The 22,500-nt window shown below is 38.5% G+C and overlaps 2 protein-coding genes and 1 long non-coding RNA gene across 10 annotated transcripts in view; 1 reads left to right on the top strand and 2 right to left on the bottom strand.

The window, feature by feature from the left end:
• LOC137992565 (uncharacterized) overlaps window positions 1-3,401 on the top strand; it is a 12,263-nt gene extending 8,862 nt beyond the window's left edge. For all 5 annotated transcript variants that reach the window (XM_068837952.1, XM_068837954.1, XM_068837950.1 and 2 more), the window contains one exon: window positions 3-3,401. In XM_068837952.1, coding sequence (XP_068694053.1) covers window positions 3-1,571 — 1,569 coding nt within the window. In that variant the 3' untranslated portion in view covers window positions 1,572-3,401. The remainder of the gene's footprint in view (window positions 1-2) is intronic.
• Window positions 3,402-4,725: 1,324 nt separating this feature from the next.
• LOC137992567 (zinc finger protein 709-like) lies at window positions 4,726-9,177 on the bottom strand. 4 transcript variants are annotated; one of them, XM_068837955.1, is made up of 2 exons: window positions 8,979-9,177; window positions 4,726-6,447 (listed from the first exon to the last, which is right to left on the bottom strand). In XM_068837955.1, exon 2 carries the CDS (start codon window positions 6,408-6,410, stop codon window positions 5,154-5,156), a length of 1,257 nt encoding a protein of 418 aa, XP_068694056.1. In that variant the 5' UTR covers window positions 6,411-6,447; window positions 8,979-9,177; the 3' UTR covers window positions 4,726-5,153. The 4 variants fall into 4 exon arrangements, with proteins under 4 accessions (XP_068694056.1, XP_068694057.1, XP_068694060.1 ...); XM_068837956.1 differs by having other exon boundaries at window positions 8,936-9,171; XM_068837959.1 differs by lacking the exon at window positions 8,979-9,177 and adding an exon at window positions 8,226-8,625.
• Window positions 9,178-14,514: 5,337 nt separating this feature from the next.
• LOC137990062 (uncharacterized) lies at window positions 14,515-19,395 on the bottom strand. Its single transcript, XR_011121109.1, has 2 exons — window positions 19,211-19,395; window positions 14,515-14,715 (listed from the first exon to the last, which is right to left on the bottom strand). It is a non-coding gene; the product is annotated as an uncharacterized lncRNA (long non-coding RNA).
• Between the last annotated feature and the right edge of the window lie 3,105 nt (window positions 19,396-22,500).

Genomic DNA, 22,500 nt, shown 5'->3' with positions numbered 1-22,500 from the left:
AGCTTTGGCAAGGTTATGGAGGGAACATATACTTTGATGCTGTCAGGTGTCAGTCCATGAGAATTAACAGCTCCAAATCAGCCCATCCACGTAACAAAGACGTTTCAGGAAGATGCAAAGCCAAGTCGTGTATCCCTTCAAGGAGGACTGAAGGAGATCAAGTTCACACAAATGACATTTTTAGTGCACCTGGAGATGAACTGGCATCAATTCTGCATTTAGGGAGTCTACGAATGAAATCGTGTAAGCAGAGGAAAAGCAGACCAGGTGACTGTGGACACAAGTGCACAACTAGACATTTGCAAGGAAAAATTTGTAAAGGGTCAAGTGAAAAATTGTTATCAGAAAAGATTCAGAAGTTCAGTGGAGGTCGTGGCATTTCCATTGCAAAGAAGCCAATTGTTGTATCTGGGGGAAATGTTGCAAACACTGCAAGAAGTGGTGTAGATCCCATTGGTAAAGCTAAGCAGATTAATAATAATCCAGGGTTTCCTGCTTTGATTGCGGACAGTTCATTATTTTCACACCATCAGAGAAACAAAACTCCCAAGGTGGTTGTCTCAGGAGATGGCAATCCATTCATTAAGCTCCCTCTCATGAAAAAATATACTGCAAAGAAGGCTCGCAAGCCTCAGGATAAAAATGAAGATAAGGAACCAAAAACATTGAATGAGCCATCCCCAGTGTTTATCATACCGTTTGGTACTTTTGATGATCCAGTAGATTTAGAGAATGATGGAAAACAAAGGGTGGACAAAAAGGAGAAAGCTTCCTCAATATGCAGAAATTCATCTTTGGACAAGAAGAAAGAGGTATTAAGTAAGCAATCAAGTGAATCTGATGGGGAATTAGTTAGTGCTGCAGAAAATCATCACGTGGAAGATAATATGATTATTTTTGATGAAAATGATAACATGGGAAGATCTTCCACACCTGAGACAAATGCAGTTGGCCAGGAAAAGGCAGTGAAACGAGGGACAGCAACCTTTGTTTTAAAGCGAGAAATCAGTAACCTTTCCCTTAATAACTACTTAAGAGCCATTCCCACTCAGGCATCAAAGGAACAAAATCCAGAAACATCCCTCAAGTCATCTGTAAATCCAAAGATAAGCTATACAAAGCGGTCACAAGCACTTCCCATGTTTTATATGATGAATAATAATTATTCAGTGCATCGCATTCACTGTGGTGGTCAATCAAGTCAGAGGGCAAATGCTTCTCAGATTTATGGCGGATATTACTCACACACTGAAGGGAAAGAACCAAAGTTGTTTCGTGCAGAAATAAGTACTCATGCCAATAGGAGCTCAGATGTGAAGAACGATGATGGCGCACAAGATATAACCAGGAGATCAGGAAACTCGGGTAATTATTACAGAAGGAGTTCAAGGTCTTCACAGATTGCAAAACACGGTCTTGTCAGGGCCAATTACACATCACGGCACTCTGTCACAAATCAAAGCAAGGAACAGTCTCCAACAATGTTACATCCCATAAGGAACTCTGAAAAGAGTTTCTTTCCTATAACAGGCCAGCAAATCTTCAGGATGAGTGGTATTCAGAATAGGTAGTTGATTCATTTTCTTAGAATTCTCAGATATCTGAGTTTATAGCCATTCAAGCCATTCGCCAAAAAACTAAGTATTGAACTATTCAGCCAGAATTGTAAAATACAAGATGCTATGTACGGTATTGACCAAATGCAAAAATAGCTGCCAAAAAATTATTATTTTGTCTTTGCATTAATTAGCCTCGCTAGCTTCATTAACGTGTGTAAAGTTGAAATAATGTTTGCTTTAAAACTTAATGTGGTACTATGATCAAATTTTTACCCCTTGATTTTTTGAGTGTATCACATAGAATTCCACGAAAGAACAAAAACGCCATTTACCGTTTGCAAAGATCTTCATTAGTTCCGGAGATATTTAAGTTTGAAAATGGGTAAAATATGCAAATGAGATGACTGATGTCGTCATACACTCAACCCAATATTATGTTGAGTATATAAAATAATAGAGTTACTTTGGCCAATTTGCAGCGCAGACCATTGAAACTTGGTAGTCTAATAGTTCTACCGGAAACACACCTATGGCTGTAAAAAATTCTATTCCCATGGCAACTCACTCTTTTCCAGTCCCCACCCCCTTGATTTCAATATGTTCATGATTTTCAGCTTGCAAAATGTCAAACAAGGCCACAAACACGAGCTAACCTATCTATATGCTTGCTGGATCATGCATATGAAGTGCTGTTAGCAAATATCAAAATGGAACGCCAAAGGTGGCCAGAAAAGCTTTTAATATGGGGGAGGTCTGGAACCCAGTATGATGCCATGGTAACAGAACTGTTAAGCTCATATTGTGGAGAACATTTAGTAGAATCGTACTGAAAAAAATCAGAAATTTCTGATACAAATTGGCTGAGATACATGTATCTCTTCATTATATTTGAACAAAATTTGGTCGAGTGTATGACGTCATAACTTGGCTCATTTGCATATTTTAAAAAACTATAATATCTCTGGAAACAAAAGAGATAATTGAAAAAAGTAAATAGCATTTTTCTTCTCACGCAGACTACTTGTTTATGTTTTAAAATGGCTTAGATAGGAAAGGTGCGATTTTCTTCATAGTACCACTTTAAGGCTAGTCAGACTAATTTTCACAAAGACAAAATAATAATAATTATTTATTGGCGGCCACTTTTTCATTTGGTATATTATACACTGTACTGCTATAGTGTAAGATTGTTTCTAAGGACGCTTTCCATTTGACATAACTGATCGACCAGACCAGGCATTTGGAAGGACTAACTCTACAATGCTTTCAAATTAACACACTTCGAGGATGATATTATTATACTCCTCCAGAAGAATATGAGGGATTATCATGAAAGTGTTCCTTCAAATCGTTGCATTTTCCTTGCAAACTGACGGGTCTGGCCGGCCAGTTCTGACAAAAGGAAAGGGCCCTAAGTCTTAGTCATGCTGGAGTACTACTCTTGCTTGCTTGGTTAGCTTGTAAAGGGGCTCTAAAAGACAAATGGCTTCAATGTGCGATCAAATAATTTATAAAGGGATTGGTGCCAAAATTAAAACCATAGCTTGACCAGTAACGTGCCATTCATTTGTTGGACTTGTTCTCAGGCTATCACGGCTGGGGTGATTCTCTACTGTCTTATGCATGTACTCCCGCAAGGGAAATTTTTGATTAATTAACATAAGTTGAACATTGTGATCTCAGTGTTCATGACTCATGTAAATGCCTCCAGGTTTCTCCTCACAAAGTGCAAAAATACAGTCATGTAGAGTTTAAAGAGATTGTTTTATTAATGTAGCTCCCATAGACTGAAAGTGTATACAATGGATCTAATAATGACCAAATTTTTGCATCAGATAATAATTTTGTGTTTCAGCGTTTTGTTTGCCTGTCTTCTGAATGACTTCATATTGACCATTACCAGAAACCCATAAGGGTTGAAACACGTAACGGCCCTTTGTGTGCTGGGAAACAAGCTTCCGAATATTCAATTTGCTGAGTACCATATTTGGAACAACAAGAAAACTTAGGCCACTGTCTTCCTCCTCTTCAAAATGATTTTAAATACAGGAACAAAGTTTTTGTGGTGGTAATTGTAGTTCTGCTTTACATAATTATGTATCGAATGAAAACTAATGATATTTTCATAAGCAAACCTCTGCGCTTTAATAGACTCGCTTTCAAGAGGAGGCAGACATGAACTCGAAAATGGCCTATTGTGTCAAACTGTTGTGCAGAATCTACATTTTCCGCACGGAGGGTAAATTCTGCTTAGTTTTAGCAACCGTATTCTTGTTTGTTTGTTTTTTTAAAGGGCATACTCTACTGTAATTAGAAGTACAGTAGAAATCTGTTGTGTGACGCTCACCAGCTGGGTGGTAAAATTAGCTTCATTGGCCTCCCATCTTACAGTGCCATAATGTATAGGTAATCACACGATTTCGAGTGCAATTTTAATAAGCATGAGTAAATTTTTTCAAAGACTACCAAAATTGCATGAACTTGTAAGGCGAGTGCAATTTGTTTCGTTATTCCAAATGAAAAAAAATTCCAGGCCCCAGCTGTTTGAAGGGTGGATAGCGCTATTCACTTGATAAATCACTATCCACTGGATACCTCAATTGGTTTTGCTAGTGTTTATACCACCACTTTGCAATCATTTGTGATGTCAACCCAGTATTGAATCCACTTGTCATGGATTGAACTAGACCTAGTTTACCAATCTTTCAAAGCATACACGTACTTAACATGTAGGAAAGTAAGTTTTCAGGAAAAAAGGTCTTATATTAACAACATTTACTGTGTCGCTCTGTGGAGGTTGGGTGCCCGAGACATTGTCGAGCTTCCACTGTTGGCCAGCAGCCAGCTCATAGATGGAGACTGCACCGATGGCTGGCAAAACCAGACAATCCAGCCATGAGCCCTCATGCCTCCGAGAAGACAGGCACCAATCACCAGTGGAAAGTAGGGGGGGGGGGGGACACTAAAATGCTCCTTCTTCCTGCCACAACGATAAATTAAAGCTCCACAACCCAAAGCACAAGGAATGCGAGGCATTTGCAAACAATGACAACAATAAGAAATTATTGACCACAATCGCTCCAAGTTATTAATTCCATTAAATTTCAATTAACTTCACAAAATAAGAAAAAATAATAATGTATTTGGGACAAGTGGAGTGAAGAGGTTTGTTCCGTAACTCTCAAACTTTAATACAGTGTACATGTACTGTACTGTATATAATCCAGCACAAGTGCTCTACACATCAGGGTTAACTTGGTGCTTTTTGAACAAAAGATTCTTTCCCTCACCCTGGGTCTGAAATTGGCTCAGTTTCTGAAATTATTTGATTTATAGTGTAAAGTTAAGATTTTCAGCTCTAACACTTGCTTAAACAATAAAAGCTGAATCTAATAATCAATTTAAAAAAACTGTTAGAGACAATCCCATGCATCAGACATCACTTAACTTTGGAAGTAATGTGATACTTGTGACTGCGCGTGGACCATCACTGTAGTTTTTTTCTTTCATAAGTTTGACAAATTGCAAAGGCAGAGGAAAAATTCAATCAATGTTTACTTGTAGTTATCCACCATGTGTCTATTCTAGATTTCATTAAAATATTGACCTCACTTCTAAGCAGCCCTCCTGCAAAATCGACCAACAGATTTCTTTGTTATTGTGTGAATCATGTTCTTCCATAACAGAGACGTGCATTTCAATGTTGTTGTTTTCAGGGTTCTGTATAGTACACTCCTGGGCTTTTTCATGTTTCCTGAAACTTGTCACATAACGAAAACACATTCCACACTGCTTACACTTATAAGGCATCTCTCCAGTATGGATTCTGTTGTGTCTCCTCAAATCTTCTGCACGACTAAAACATTTGCCACATTGTTTGCATGCATGTGGCTTCTCTCTGGTATGGACAAGTTCATGTTTTCTCAAACTTCCTGCCTCACTAAAACATGTACCACACTGGCCACACTTATGAGGCTTCTGTCCAGAATGGATTCTTTCATGTCTCCTCCGATTTTGTGCATCACTAAAACACTTGCCACATTGCCTACATTTGAAGGGTTTCTCTCCAGTATGAACCCTTAAGTGTCGGCTTAAGTTGCCTGCTTGGCCAAAACACTTGTCGCAGTACTTGCATTCATACAGGTAATGCTTCTCTCCAGAATGAACTGTGTAATGCCTTTTCAGATTTTTAGCCTGGGAAAAATACTTTCCACACTGTTTGCATTCATAAGGCTTCTCTCCAGTGTGAGTTCTTTCATGCCTCCGAAGATTCGAAGTCTGAATAAAAGACTTGCCACACTCTTTGCATTTATGAGGCTTCTCACCAGTATGGATTCTTTTGTGGGTTCGGAGTGTTCCTCGATGCTTAAAGCGCTGGTCACAGTGCTTGCAGTCAAAAGGTTTCTCTCCAGTATGACATGCTTCATGATTTCTTAAGTGTTTAACTACACTAAAACGCTTGTCACACTGCTTGCACTTAAAAGGTTTCAATCCAGTATGAAGTCTTTCATGTGCAGTTAGACTTGCTGCAGTACTAAAACACTTGTCACACTGTTTGCAGTCGTAAGGTTTTTCTCCAGTATGAATTCTTTCATGTGTCCTCAAATTTCCAGCGACAGTAAAAGTCTTTTCACACTGCTTGCATTTATAAGGCCTCTCCCCAGTATGAACTCTCTCATGTGTCCTTAGAGCTGCTGAGTCCCCAAAACTCTTACCGCATTGTTTGCAGTTATGGGGATTCTTGCCAGTATGGACCAGTTCATGTTTCGTAAGATGTTCTGAAGAATGAAAACTCTCACTATGAGTTATACATGTAGATGTGAAGTCTCCCAAGCAGGTTTCTTCATCCATTTATAGCCAGGAGGTTTGCATTTCATCTAACATCTCTCTACAAATAACAGGATAGGAGAAGGGTATCCATTGATACACAACAAAAGGAATCACTTCTGCAGAAGTATTTAACATTCTACATGTAAACATGAAAATAATACAGTGCTACCATGAAAGCAGACATGTCAGGAATGTTATTTCTGTCCAATCACGCATCGGAAATCTACTTGCTAAATCGCAGAATGTTTTGATACTGTTGTTTGCGCGGCAATAATTGTGTCGGCTTTACATTGTCTGGGTAATTGAATAGGATTTAATTTGAGCTAATTCTGGTCATTTTGCGATAAAATAGGTACATGTAACTTGAAACAAACTAGGGAAAAACGATTTTCCTAAACAAAGAAAGTTATGTCCTTCAACTAATTAACAATTAGACCCGTAGCCCTTGTGGGCTACGGGTCAATAGCCCATGAGGCGAAGCCGAATTGGCTATTGACCCGTGGACCTTGAGGGCGAAGGGTCTAATTGTTTTAGTATCACCCAACTAGTTGGACAGAAAATGCAATAATAAAGTTAGCAAATTTTTTAATGCAAGTTGAAGAAAAATTTATTTGGGAATAAAACAAAAGAAAGTGCCACACATTTCGCTACTCGAGGACTATCAAAATGCAGGAATTGAATTAGTCCACTAGTTGGGTGATAATAACCATTATTCACCTTGCGGTTTTGGCATGTGAAGTCCTGACAAACATTATCGGCTTAAAAACAATAAGCATTCCTAATATAATTATTTTACATGTAGGTGTTCACGGTTTTCCCGGTCACACTGTAAACATTGTCGAACTGCCCAATACAGTATTGTATATTACCAGTGATAATATTGTTTTACTGTCACACAACATTGCAAAACCTGCAAGATGCTACATGTACCGGGGTACTTATTGCACTGTAGCAAAAAAAAGAAAGAAAAAGAAAAAGATCCTCGGTCGAGAACAATTTCGTCTCACTGTTTAAAAGTATTCATAGGTGTTGATTGTTCAAAAAAGAATATTCCACTAACTTTTGAATAATGTCAATGGTTTTCAGGTGAAGCCTCAAGTCACAAAGTCCAGTGTATCAATTCACTTCCAAATATAATTTAACTCACACACCATTGGCTTTCTCTCACCTGCCATTTTGAAACATGTACATGTACCATATTATTCATACCCAGTCTTTACGGAAACAACTGTTACAGTCATTCATTTCAAGATGGGGGTGGTGCTGTTGGTGTTACTAATCCTGTGGGTTTGTCCCCAGGGTTCCTTCTGCGAAAGTCAACAAATCCAGTGCCATGCCTGGCTATGTCCCCGGGGTCATACTTTCCCCTCTTGTACTGATTGTGAAGCTACTTCTACGAATGCACAATAAAAGCTCGCTAAATGTACTTGCTTGATATTTAAGCATCATGTTGTACTGAGAGGGTTAAGAAGCACTTTTTAAAGAGTTATGATGTAATGCACATTTTGTATGGACAAAATCGGTTCTTGTCCGAGCAAACACAGATTTGACTGGACAACTTGACCGGCATCAGCCAGGAAATTATTTCAAGCCCTGTTGAAATTGCATCCAATGGAAACTTGGAAAAAAATACAAGTTCCAGATGGGATTTGAACCAACAACTCTCCATGATCTGGTTGGATGCTTACGACAGACTAACCACTCACCTACTGGAGACTATGGTGACCAACTAAAACTGCAGATCAGAAAGGGTCGTGGGTTCAAATCCCATCTGGAACTTACATTTTTTCCGTGTTTCCAATGGACTCAATTTCATTAACATACATGACTTCTTACATTTCATCATCAATAATTGCGCAGCCACGGCATTCCTTAGTGGTGCACTCCCTTCAAAAGAAAAAATCCTGGATCCACCCCTGCTGAGTGGCCAATTGGTGTCAGTGATGACGGCGAGATTTTCGGGCGGTCACAGCAGTAGATTCTAAAGTACTAATAATTTGGTGGTTTCATGTACATATAAATTATGTGAGGTTTGACTAATTATCAGTGCGGAAAAATAGTAAGAAATGGTTCTTTTCAGTGATATTATTCGATACTTAGTATCGCACATAAAGCAGAATATGCCTTGATTGATATAAGCTTTTAGTATCACCCAACTAGCGGACTAATGCAAATCCTGCATTTTGATTGGCTATGCTACCAGAGGACTATTATTAATAGTCCTCGAGTAGCGAAAAGCTTGACGCTTTCTTTCGTTTTATTCCCAAATAAAAATTTCCTTGACTTGCATTTGCTAACTTTATTGCCTTTTCTGTCTGACTAGTTGGGTGATACAATAGCCCTTGCGGGCTACGGGTCTAATTGTTAAATACTGTAACGTGTTTCTTTGGTAGTTGTGATAAGGTTCAGTCGATTTAGTTGGTTTTGTGGCTTTTGGGTGGCTCAGGTTCCATATTTTAGTAGCAACAAAAATATCACCAGGCCATAAGTCAGCACCTCAATAATTATAAAATTACACATTGTGTAGTAAAAAAGACCCCACTTACCAAGTTCCTAGGCTACAAATAATAAATAATTAAAAAGTCGTACCTCGAACAGCGCACGATGGAGCTTTATATTTTAAGCACTGCCAACATCAAAACGGCGGTCATTTCGGACCGGCGTATTTAAAAGAACAAAATCGTCAAACGTTCCTTTTTTTGGTGGGGTTAGCCCCTTGTTTTGAAGTCTATCGGCATCAAGAAATTACGTAAAAGGATGCAATGTCGGATGCAATAGTAACTTTGGAATAGTAGCTCATGAAACAGGGCGGTTACCTGGTTAGCTCTGAAGTCATAGTGGACAACAGGCCCCCAAGAGAGAGAAAATCAGGAACCGGAACCGGAATTTGAACAAGAAAGGTTGATCATATCCAGTCGTTTTATTTCAGCTCGTATTCACTCGAATAAGCGCCGTCCCTGAATAAGCACCGCCCTCGATTAAGCGCCGCACATGGACCGGAAAAGTTAATAAGCGCCGCCCTCGAATAAGGGCCGCAGCCCCGGTACGGTGCTTATTTGCGTATTTCCATAAGATGATAAAAATACACTGCAATCGCTGCAATGCGGTTTTAAGCCAGAAATGGGAATTTATTTTCATCAATACTGATGTTTTTCAGTTCAAAGTGAATATATCTCGATGCTCTTTCATTCAGTTTCCTCTTCAAAATCGTTTCGTTCTTCAGTTCTTGAAAACCTGTAGAAAATGTAAATATCCCATGGTCATTAAAAGACTGAAGATTTAAATCTGGGTCACATGTGTCGCTTGTCATTTACAGTCACAAAATTGATTTAGAAGTTGCAAAACAAAAAATTGCTAACGTAAGTACGAGATAATAATGTCTACATATTCTAACCTGACCATGTAGTTATGTTTTGCGATATATATTCAATGACTTCTTCCATAACAAGATTGTAACCATACGTGAAAGTTTACAACTATTGCCTCAACCAACGTCTGAGTTTCCATTTCCTCGTGAGTCGCCTTGTTGTCAAGGTGAACTGTCGAACTTCTCCACCATCAGTCAAGATGAACTACATCTCCTAATTAAGAAGATAACCTCTAAGTCATGTGATGTGGATCCTCTTCCTACAATTTACAAAGTTACTTAGATCTTCTACTTCCAGCCATCACTAAAATTGTTGAGTCGTCATTAACATCGGGCAACGTACCTAATTCTTTGAAGACAGCGATAGTAAGTTTAAGTTTATTAATAAATGAAGGGGTAGGTTCTAAAGAAACTGTGGTGCTGCGTCGGTGGGGAAGTAGTATACAAAAATTTGGTTTTATCAACGGAGTTGATAATGTAAATTGGCCACCGTACAGAGATTCTAAAAGCTAGCTTTTAGTTAGTTTATTAATAGTTTATTGAAACAAATTTTCGCATTTAAAAATGAATTACAGTGTTTGTTTACAATAAAAAACAATAAAAACGTATGAATAATTATAAAGATTATATAAAAATATAAATTCTAAAAATATTGCACTAGGAAAAAAGCTTCTTTTAAGCCGCTCCATTCTACATTTATATAGGGCTCTGTGGGTAGGGTTTCTAATCGTACGTCCATGCATGCTCACCCTCGTCGTTGTCAGGTGCTTTGAGAGAGGGCCCTTCCCGTCAAATTTCTTTAAAGTTCTAATACAAAGATCATTGTGGCGTACGTCCAACCTTGGGCGGTCAGCAAGTTCACGTGCCCTGTTGTAGGTTTGTTTGGGATAGATAATACCAAAACCTCCTTTCTGGACTCTTTCGAGCTGTTCAGACAAATAGGAAGGAGAAGCATAATGCCAGACTACGCAGGTATATTCCAAAATAGAGTGTATCAAAGACTCATAAATTAAGACTAGGTCAGCTGCTGGGACACCGCCCCGACGTAAACCACATAGAATATGCAAGCGTTTCGTTGCCTTACTGATGCGATGTGTTCATTCCATTCTGAAAAATAAGCCCCAAGACCTTATGTGAGCTTACACTTCTAACGGTTGATCATCAGTTGTTAAGGGGGCTAAATGGGGTTTTTCCTTGCATTTCTTAGCGTTAAGAAGAATCCAGTTGCCAGAGGCCAACCTGTTTATTACCCTGGTCTTTTCTCTGTCCATGTATGGGCCCAGTTCCATCAGGAGGGCTAACGCTCACATGGTTCATATGGGATAAAAATCTAGCACTTTACGTTACACTACACTCTCTTCACTTAACTCTGTTTAAAATGTAAGTGCTACACGGCCAACGTTTGTATTAACGAACCTTTCCTTGTACTTGTACATGTTAATTGCCGTGACTTTAACATCTTCAGTTCCCACGGCCTGCTCCCGTCTGACCTTGTAGCTCAGTCGGTAGAGCGGCGGAGATCTAACCCGAAGGTCGTGGGTTCAATTCCCACCCTGGTCAGAGTTTTTCTCTGTCCTTGTGTGGACCCAGTTCCATCAGTAGGGCTAACGGTCACATGGTTCATATGGGATAGAAATCTAGCACTTTACGTTACACTACACTCTCTCCAGTTAACTCTGTTTAAAATATAACGTTTGTATTAACGAACCTTTCCTTGTGTATATTATACAGTCGAGTGTACTAGACTATAAGCTACCCTTACTAAGGTTCTATGACAACGAGACATCATCCACGTACTTCTACATTCCAAAATTAGGTGACATGGCATGAGGAACAAAATCGGGCCTAATTTGGTCCCCTGGTGGTCACAAAATGTCTGATTTAACTTAACGCGTTGTTTTCTATCAGATAGAAAGCTGATGATCCAAGGGATCAGACAAAGTCTAACGTTAAGGTTTAAAAAGCTTTTGGACAACGATGTTATTATAACCTATACGGTCAAAAGTTTTTGAAAAGTCTAAAAAGCAAACTCGGAGATGTTCATTAGGACTGTCTAGTTGTGTCAAGCTTTTCAGTTGTAAGGCGCTTAGAGCTAATTTTTTTGTATAGGAGCTACCTATATAAATTAAACTTACTATTATTATTATTATTATTGCTTTTTGTATATTAAAATTCAGTCCCAAACAAAAGGCATCATCTCGAGGCTCTAGGGAATAAATAAAATGATTTGTATGAGTTTATTCCCCAGAGCCTCGAGATGATGCCTTTTGTTTCAGTTTGGGACTGAATTTTAGTATATCGAACGTGGCTATTAGTGCTCCAGAGCTAGAACGAGTAGATACCTAAATAAAGTTCCTTTCCTTTCGAAACCCAGTACCTGGTCAGCGGTCAACTTCAAAAAAGCAGCTGACCTCGATGAGCTCTAAAGTTAAGTCCGCAATATGGTCAAGTGATACTGGTGTGTGGATTGACCATAACATTAACAAATTGATGTCAGTTTTTCATGCGTCTGTCCTGTTGTTGATCATGATCATTGTCAATAACAGGACAGACGCATAAAAAAAACGCAGACAGACGCATGAAAAACTGACATCAATTTGTTTTTTACAATAACAAAAAGGCAGAGGGGTGAAAATTAAGTCAAAACACGACAAGAACGCGAGACAAAAATGGGAGAAACTTCAATCTGACGCGAGCAATATCGTGTCATTATTGCATGAATTATAAATTTATGTGTCTGTCCGCTTATTGACAATAAACATTAACCAATGAGCGCGCGAGAATTTTGCAGTCATTGTAAAATAGATGTTTGATATCAAAGAAGTATGGCTGCCTCGATGGGCTCTAAACTTGAGCCCGCGGGGTGGACGGTTGTACTGTCGTACGGCCGTACGGTGACCAAAACCAAATTTTCTCCCACAGATGGGTTACCAAATTTTCTTTCCCATGGTGCTCCGCGCGAGCTCCCTCGGGTCGCGGAGCTCCGCAATGATTCTTTTCATTTACCATTTCGTTCGTTGTTTCAGTCATCACGAGAACATTTCAACTCGCAAATTCATGGAGCCGATTAACAAGAACTCAGTTTTGATATCGTTCAAAGTAAGTCCATTAGAATAAAGCCATTTTTGAAGGTCGTGAGATAGACTAGACTGTATCAACTGTAAATCAGAACCAGCACAGTACAGGGAATGTGGATTTCGTCTTTTGCCGTACGGTACCGGTTTGTCAGCTTGATGGGGGGTCAAAAAATCAGTGCTTGCTCATTTCCCTTTTTTGACAGATCTCGTCTTTCAAAGCTGGGATAATTAAATTCCCAATGTCCTCATTTAAACGTCGAGGAACCATCTCGTTCTTTCTTTCTTGTCGTCAACATTGCTGCGTTTAATATTGGAAAGCAGCAAAGATAATCCTGGACAAATGAGAACTTGATCCTTGTTTTTCAAGAGCTAGGAGAGCGCTCGCTTGTAAATAGTGTTAGGATATCAGGCATCGAAGCGGACTATCGTAAAACGCTTACGTGGACTGTTCAAGAGCATATTACATGTCTTACTTATTCCAAATCATTTGTCTTGTCTACAGTAATCGTACCCTTTGCAATGATCGAACAGAAACATTGATTTTAATTAAGCGCTACAATTTTATGGGGTAAGCCGATTTACTGTGATTTCACAAAAGGGCAAGTTTCTGGACTTTTCTTTGGAGACTTTCAGTGCATCTCCACATTCGCCGTTTAGAATCGTTGCGGAATCAGCGGCTGGTAATCGAGCCTGTTAATTCCTTTGCAGTTTGGGGAATGCTGTCAACACAAAAGGCTAGATAGTTCCATACCAAAGTGTTGAAAAACATACAACTTTAGACACTCTTTCTTTTTATAAACCACTTTATGGGTTCCTGATATTTCTCAGTCGTTACGCATGGAGGTTTCTTTAACATCCTGTTCATTCTGTGTGTAATGCCGGGCAAAGATTTTTTCCGCGTACGTCTGTTTCGAAGCAGTTTGGAATATTAGGTTGTGTACACCGCAAGGAAATGTCTTAAAAGAGTTTTGGGGGAACGAGGTTGCTTAGGTTCTTCAGCGTCGAGTAACAAAACAAGTGTTGGAAAAAGAAAGTTCGGCTTGAAATTTGGAGAAAAACTAAGGGAAAAACTCTCCTCCATAAAGACGATGGGGCGGCTTTTTTATCAGTTTCTAAAAATAAACTTCCCGAATATATAAGAGTAAAATTAAGAAAAACATTGTCACACGATATAGGCTATGAAAAGTTGTTTGTTGTTCTGGGTTCACCGTCACGATTTAACCTCTCCAAAAAAAAAAACAACTTTTATTTTGTTCAATTCGTAGTTGGTTGGGGTAAGAGTTAATTTTTCCTTAGGGGGTAAGCCTGAGCAGAAAGCCTATTCCACTTTACGACCTGTCAGTAGCTCATTACAGAAGTTGATAGTGAATACCACTCCGATTCAGCAACAAAAAAAGCCAAAGTATTATAGTTGACAGTTTTCAAGAGAGTAAGAGGGTAGACAATCTATTTTAAGTTTCGCGCCATGCAGTGAAAGTTTTTTTGGTCTCGAATTTTAATAACGTAATTACAACTAACCAATCGAGTGTCTTCCAGTAACCGCGGGGCATGACAATGGACTAAATTTGAATTAAAAGATATTATCATTTGAGGAGACCCAATGTATGGTATAGATGTGTTCTCTTCCTTCATCCTCTTTTTCATTTATTCATACAATTTATAAAAACAACCCACCACATGATAGATTGGCTTGCAGATTCATTTTTATTTTAATTTAGTTAAAGTAACGTTAAAATTTATTTCTGGATCCGTTGCACGGCATGCTTATGCTTCTTCATGGGCTTCGTAGGTTGGTCTTGGGTTCGCGGTCTTGGAGATCCAGCTTGCAATCAATTTGTCGTGCAACTTCGCACAAATTCCGTCGATAATCGCTCCGCAGTACCTGAAACAAAAATATACGCTAAGAACTTTGTAGTTCCCCTCGCCTATCTCTACTCGTTGGTAAAGGTTTTCTTTCTTTCAAAAACTTATGATTGCTTCCAACAAATGATGTATTTTCAAGCTATTCCTGTTTTGAAATCAATCTGTAAAATATTAACTGCGCAACAAAGTCTATAAGCTGCACTTCAAATATACATTTCTTTCATTAATGCATCGAGTCCTTCATGCAAACAGATGAGCCCAACAAAGTGACCTACGCCCAACTAAGACAACTTTGTGGCTTTATAGCTCAGTTGGTGGTAGAGTATTAGAGAGCTTTAGATTCTAGGACGAGGACGACTACGAGTACGAGATTCTCTCAAAGGACAACAGTGAGCGCGAGCAAACAGCGTCATTTTGGCGGGAAAAACGTGATGCTGTCGTCATTTTAGTACGAGGTTTTGAAAAAATGTTGTCGTGTCAAAACAAGTCAACGACAGGGTAGCAGTTTTGGCATTTTTCGATCAGCAAAAAGGCTCAGTTACCAGCAAGAAGAATAACTGAGCAACCTACACTGCTAACAAAGAGTAAGATTAATCGTCCGGGTTATATATCTTTTAACTCTTTTCGCTAAAAACGGGCAGTCAAATTTCGTACTCGTTCGCGTCCTCGTCCTAGAATCTAAATGTCCCTATTGCCGGCATCGCAGAGGTCATGTGTTCGAATCCTGTTGAGGCCACCTGAAAGGCAGAATTACTTAAATTGTCCAGATAAGTACGAGGATCCCATCACTTTTCTCTTTCGTCTATAAAAAGCACCTCAAATATACAATTCTTTGATTCATAGTCTTAAGAAATGTACAGGTAACCATGATTTTCCTGGTAGCATCCACGAAAGATATATATATATATATATATATATATATAAATATGTAATAATAATAATAATAATAATAATAATAATAATAATAATAATAATATATTGGGGACTGGGGTTGGACAAGCTATGGCTTCAACCTACTAAGTGGATACCTCCCCTCCCCCCTCCCCTTCCGCACTAGAGTTTGAGGTAACACCTTTGGCAAGTGCCAGAGCCAAGAGTAGGTGAAAGCTTTATGTCAGAAGTGACAACCAGTTAGATTCACTGATACAAATTGTGAGAATATTCAGCAAGGACATCGGGATGAAATTTATTTGTCGTCGAAAAATGTGCTGTCCTGGTGCTGAAACGTGGTAAGCTGGCACAGTCAGAAGGGATTATGAAAGAAGGCGATGGATACAAATATTAGAAGCGCTCGAGGCGGATGGTATGTTGCACGTCCAGGTGAAGAGAAAAATTGGGAAGAAATATTTTCGGGTTAGAAAAGTTGCGCAGTCGAAGCTAAACGGTGGAAACCATAAACACCTGGGCAGCGTTGCTTGTTAGATATGCGGGGTATAATCGATTGGAAGAAACAAGAACTCCAGCAGTAAGACCGCACAGCAAGAAAATTACTAACAATGAACGGGGCCTTTCACCCATGGACTCTATGTTCCAAGGAAGAAGGGAGGAAGAGGTCTCATCTCCGTAGAGGACTGCGTCAATCAGGTAGGAATATTGCTGGAGACTTATGTCCAATCCAGTGAGGAGACGATTTTGAAAGAAGTCAGGAGGAAAGGAGTTGAAAACCAAGACACGGCTTCCAGTTTCAAGGAAAGGAGGAGAACTGCAAATATCCAAGGATGGAAAGAGGTGCCATTGTACGGGCAATTTGCGAGACAGAGCGAAAATCAAAGAAATGATGAAACATGGACTTGGTTGAAAGAAGGAAAGCTTAAAAGAGAATCAGAGTCCCTTACTGTTGCAGCACAAGATCAAGCAATAAGAACAAACTACGTAAAAGCAACGATCGACAGGTCACAGGGCGATCCCAAATGCAGAATGTGAAAACAAAGCAACGAGACAATCTGCCACATTGTGAGCGCGTGTGCCCGAAACTGTTGCAAAAAGAATACAAAAAGAGACACGACAACGTAGCTCGGGCAATTCGTTGGAATCTGTCAGGAAAATATGGGTTTGAGAGAGATGAGAGGTGGTATGATCATGTTCCTAACAGTGTACGTGAAAATAAGGACATCGACAAATGAGAGGTGAAACTCAACTCTCCCTTTAACCAAAGGGAGGATTGTGTTGGTAATAGAGGACAAAGAAGAGGGAAATGTCAGACCAATAACCTGCTTGTAACCACTGATGTGGAAGTTGTGCACAGGGGTGCAGGTGGAGACAAAGTATGGTAAACTTGAAAGAAAGAAGCTGTTGCCAGAGGAACAGAAAGGATGTAGAAGGTAGACTCGAAGAAATAAAGACCAGCTCCTAATGGGTATGATGATGCTCAAAAACTCTAGCAGGTGAAAAACAGGCCAGGAATGGAATGGGTGGTCTATAGGAAAGCATACGCATGGATCATTGAACGTACAGAACACGTTTGGCATCGCAAAGAATCTGACTGAGATAGTCCAAAAGCACATGAAAAAATGGAATTAGGAATTTACAGCTGGCCTGGTAACCAAGGTCTGGGTGAAGTATGTATCAAGAGGGGAATCTTTCAGGGAGACAGCCTCTCTCCATTTCTGTTTGTATCGGCACCAATACAGTTTTAAGAGAACTTAAGGAAGGAAACAGCCTAAGGAATGGCCTACAGACTATAAACCATCTTCTGTTTATATTTATGGATGATCTACTCTACGGTAAAAGTGAAAACCAAATCGATACATTGATTTGGAATAGAAAAATGTGCGTGGTGTTAATCATGAAGAGGGGGGAAACGTGTTTGATCTAAGGATATTGTCATCCTAGGTGAGAAGCTGATTCGAGCAATGAATGATAGCGATGAGGACGCATTCACAATAGGTACCTTGGACTACTTGAGATAGATGACATAAAACACACAGAGATGAAAAGGAGAACTGAGAAGGAACAATTTGGCCGGGTACAGAAAACATGATATTGAAGTCCAAGCTGACTGGTGAAACGAATGTAATAGTACTAACCTAAAATAGCATAGCTAAAGTGGAGACTTTCAAACCTCTCCAATTGTTTGTGATTCAGTGCATCGATACCAATCACATTTATTGTGAGAAAGAGTAACAGCAGATTAGGGTACGGTTTACGAAAAATGAAAGGTTACCATATAAATTATTTTCAACTTATGGATGGATGACCTTAAACTGTAAGGAAAGAATGAAAAACAGCCGGGCTAAAATGATGACCACAGTAAGTGTATTTAGCCAGGATGTTGGAATGAAGTTCATCATTCAAACATTTCAGTGGTGTGCTGTTCATCGAACGTTTGCGGAAAGTATTGGAATAATGTAACATACAGTTACTGAGTGGTCTATAAATGATGCTGATAGATAAGGATAAATGGTGTACCTTGTTACTGGATTGCCATATGGCAATCCAGTCGAAAAATGTGTAGCATTTGTCCGTTTTTCTTCCTGTGTCGGAAATTGGAAAAGTTGCCCAATAGGGTCTTTCACTGTCTGTCACTCCCCTTCTAAGTATTGTCTTTGTACCTAGAGTCTTCTGCGAGTATCTTTGACGGTAAGTTTCAGGAGTTAGTAGAAATGCGTAGATTTTATCTGGTGGGCACAGTATAATATTTAATTAACCTGCAATGGCTCTGAAGTTGACGTAACGCAAATGATGGCATTTAAGTGAATCTTTAAACAAACTAAACCCTTATGGAGCTCAAAAATGGGACATCAATTCGATAAACAACACAAACGTTGAAAAACGAACATCTAGAATTTTCAAAGCGACGAATAATGGACTTCGACAACCAGTGTATCTTTCGATCGGCCGTCGAGCAGTGATCTGTATTTCTAAATATTTTAGTAATGTGACGTTATGTACAACACTGAAACCAAATGGAAATTTCCGTGGTAACTTTGTCTGGTTGGATATGGGTTTGACAAACTCATTGAAGGAATCGAACACCTTGAATGAATCTGTATTCATTCAAGTCCAATCTCTGTTGTCTAGCTACTTATGTTCATTTGCACTCAACTCTACACAGTCTTCAGGTAAAAAATAATAATTGGAAATGTGACTAATTCTTGACAGTCAAGAATCTGAAAAAATTCAAAGATTATTGTCTATTTTATGCTTCATTCAAGGAAAAAAGGTTTTTCAGAAAAGGGTTTGATCCTAAATTCCGGTGAGAAATTTATTTAGTTGCGTATGTTTTTTGACACGGAGTGTGTTTCTTGTTTACATACATACATACATGATGATGATGATGATGATGATAACAATAATAATAATAATAATAATAATAATAATAATAATAATAATAATAAGAAGAAGAAGAAGAAGAAGAAGAAGAAGAAGAAGAAGAAGAAGAATAATAACAACAATAATAGGAAGCCGGCAGTACTATCTTTTCACCCAGTTACTACTCTGCCTTTCTTAGCTCTTATATCAGTCGCTTAATAATCAAAATCACTGATCACAAGTCTAGCTAAAACGCGCTTTACCTTGCTTTTCCTGACGCTTAGTATGTCATCTCGACCAGGAACATTAATGGTGGTTGCACAGTCTCCTCTCTCGGCGAAACACTCCAGGAAAAGAACGAAAATCATAATCCTTGCAATCAACTCTGATTTCATTTTGATAAATCGACGTTTCTTGTTCCTAAGTTTCTGTGAGGGAGTTTTGCAAACTTCACTTGGCTTGCCAACAAACTCTCTATTTATACCATTAATGGATTAATTCCTTGTGCTAGTACCGCCCACCAAGAATTGATTAAGGCGAACAGAGTCACAAAGATGTCTTCATTTTTGGTACTCTATGCTATTTTTTGTGTCACATCAATTACCTCTTCACTCGAATAGACAGATAAATTCTATTCCCACGGCTGCTTTTCCTTTAATGGATAAAATGTGCGCCTGGTACGGCTATCCATATGGTCATGCAATGTCATTATAAGGTCATTATAATAAACATAGCGAGCAGTAGGCTTTGAACTTTGTCATCCTTCACTCTAAGTCCGTGATCACCACTTAACAACTTTTAATGAAGAAAACACCTTGTTTTTAGTTCTTTTCTGAAATAATTATATGAGACCGGCCGAGGGAAGAAATTGTCGAGTTTTTCTTTAAATAGCTGTCATCAATCATCAAATGAGTATTCTTATTTCTTCCGGTGGTCAAACGAAAGCCCTAAAACTTCTCACCAAACAAAACTACTCAACAAAAACTGGCTTTGTTTAAGCCTTCTCCAAAATCCATTATATGATGTAAAGGAACACATTTTATTCAAAACACGTGCGGTATGCACACCAAAACATCGGCCTGTATTGATACTCCAGGTGGTTGTATAAAAAGGTAGCTGAATATGTTTACTAGAACGTGGTTTACTTTATGAAGTGGCACAAAGTTCGCAAGATATATATATTGGTACAAGTAGTCGAAGATTTGGGCACACATTTAGTCTCCATTCGACAAGTCAAGTCAAAGAGATCTCCGTGTTGGCCGCCTTTTTTTATCGTTCGGGCCACACCCTTAGAAATTACTTGTCTCTGTCATTTCTAACTTCAGCAGTATATCCGAGAGAAGCATGCTTGCGACTAAGCAGGTTTCAAGTAAACGACTTTTGACTTTTGACTCTCTGACTCTTTGATATTGCATCAGTAATTTTTTTGTTTCGATTGTATTTCAGTGTTATGAGGTGCACGTTTTTCAGTTGCTTTCATGAAAAACTACCAAAGAAGACAAATTACTCTGAGTCGAAACTTATTTTGAACTCTTGGAAACTCTTTTTCGACGAACGTTCAAGTCTCTTTACAATTGATTGCGCGTAGTACTTTCTTCTACTTTATTTTGAACTGAGTTTTCTAAGCACCTTATACCAGCCTGAAAACCTTTCTGTCTCTCTTATAAAATTTGCACAGTAGTAATCAAAATGTCAACGTCAGAACAAGGATACTTTATTTTTATTCAATGATAACCATGCATTTCAAAACAAGGTATACCGCCCATCAATAATTGATTAATGCGAACAGAGTCACAAAGCTGCCTTCATAAAAAAATAAAAATAGAACGACGAAACCTTTTATCATCAGAATGTTTGGGTCATTATGATAAACAGCGAGCAACAGACATTGAACTTTGCCATCCTTCACTCTAAGTCCGTGATCACCACTTAACAACATTTAATGAAGAAAACGCCTTGTTTTAAGCTTTTTTTTCTGAAATAATTATATGAGACCAGCTGATGAAAAAAATACCAAGTTTTTGTTTAAATAGCTGTCATCAATCACCAAATTAAATGAACATTCTTATTTCCAGTCCAGTGTTCAAATGAAAGCCGTAAAACTTCTCACCAAACAACTTACTAAACAAAAATTGCCTTTGTCTAAGCTTTCTCCAAATACATTATATGATGTAAAGGAATATATTTTTTAAAGCACGTGCGGAATGCACACCAAAACATCGGAGCTTGTATTGCTAGTACAGGTGGCTGCATTAAAAAGGTAGCTGAATATGTTTACTAGAACGTGGTTTACTGATAAAGTGGCGCCTAAAATATATACTGGTTTGAAGTACACGACTTTTGGCTTTTGACTCTCTGATATTGCATCAGTAATTATTGTTTTTCGTTTTTATTTGTTATGAGGCGTACGTTTTTAAGTTGCTTTCATGAAAAACTACCAAAGAAGACAAAGTACTCTGACTCGAATGTTAACCTTATTTGAAACCCTTGGAAACTCTTTTTCAACGAGCGTTCAAGTCTTTTTACAATTGAAGAAAGTAGAAGAAAGTACTAGCGCAATCTTTTTGAACTACGTTTTCTAAGCACCTGCTACCAGCCTGAAAACCTTTGTGTCTAAATGTATGAAGCACTTAGCTCATGACTCGAGACAGCATTGGGTTTATAACTTAATTACTCCACGCGTTTTTTCCTCCTACGAAATTTGCGCAATAGTCATGAAAATTTGAACGGCAGAACGTCAAGGATACTCTGATCATAAAATACTCACAGAATGATGAATTATTGCCAAATATGCGTTTCACCATTCAATTAACTGAAGTCTTTGAAAAAGGAGAAAATTAGCAATAATGTGTTTTATAATGAACTCACATCGCCGGGTTCTTTAATCGAAGACTACCGAAACGATTTTATTAGCTTTCTCTCATTTGAATTGCACAGTCACTGACCTAAACTGCACCTGACTTTTTGGTTCCAATTTCATACAATTGAAGTTATATGAGTTTTCTTCAAAGAATCAGGCTTCAAAATCTATTTCCATTCCCTTAGAGGATAGAAAGCATAGAAAGGTGATGGGGTGAGGATGATAAAAAGGCAAATAAAAAAACTTCACGCACGTAAAGAAAACCAAATTCGCCCATTTAAAGACATTCATGTAGAAGTAGTGGTCATGTCGCTTGTTGTTCGTTTTATACGACGTTAATGCTGTCATGGGCAACAGCGAAAGTTCGGAGATCTTTCTTTTAATTTTCTCCTTCGGCCACCTCTTTTTCACTTTCTACTTCTAGCAATTGAGACGTGACAATCTTTGAAAAAAAAAGATTTAAAAACAATCCAAGATTCAGTTAGCCGGAGTAAAATTTATATGTATAATACATAAATACAAAAGCCAAATGCAATGTATATATTTCTGCCTTTTAATTACAGCGACATGTTTCGGCGTGTGCGACGTCATTCTCAAGGTGAAAGTATAAGCAATAAATATTCGAAATCATATTCATCATAGTGATTGCTAAATTGTATAATAAATAGTTATAATTAGAAACGCAGATGACAC

The sequence above is a fragment of the Montipora foliosa genome, chromosome 2 (genome assembly GCF_036669935.1).
Source record: "Montipora foliosa isolate CH-2021 chromosome 2, ASM3666993v2, whole genome shotgun sequence".
Taxonomy (NCBI): Eukaryota; Metazoa; Cnidaria; class Anthozoa; order Scleractinia; family Acroporidae; genus Montipora; species Montipora foliosa.
The sequence above is the reverse complement of the archived record's forward strand: the minus strand, read 5'-3'. Positions and strand labels throughout refer to the sequence as shown.

What these genes read in the sequence shown, in the direction of transcription:
- LOC137992567 (XM_068837955.1), bottom strand. Translation starts at nt 6,410, where the DNA reads ATGGATGAAGAAACCTGCTTGGGAGACTTCACATCTACATGTATAACT.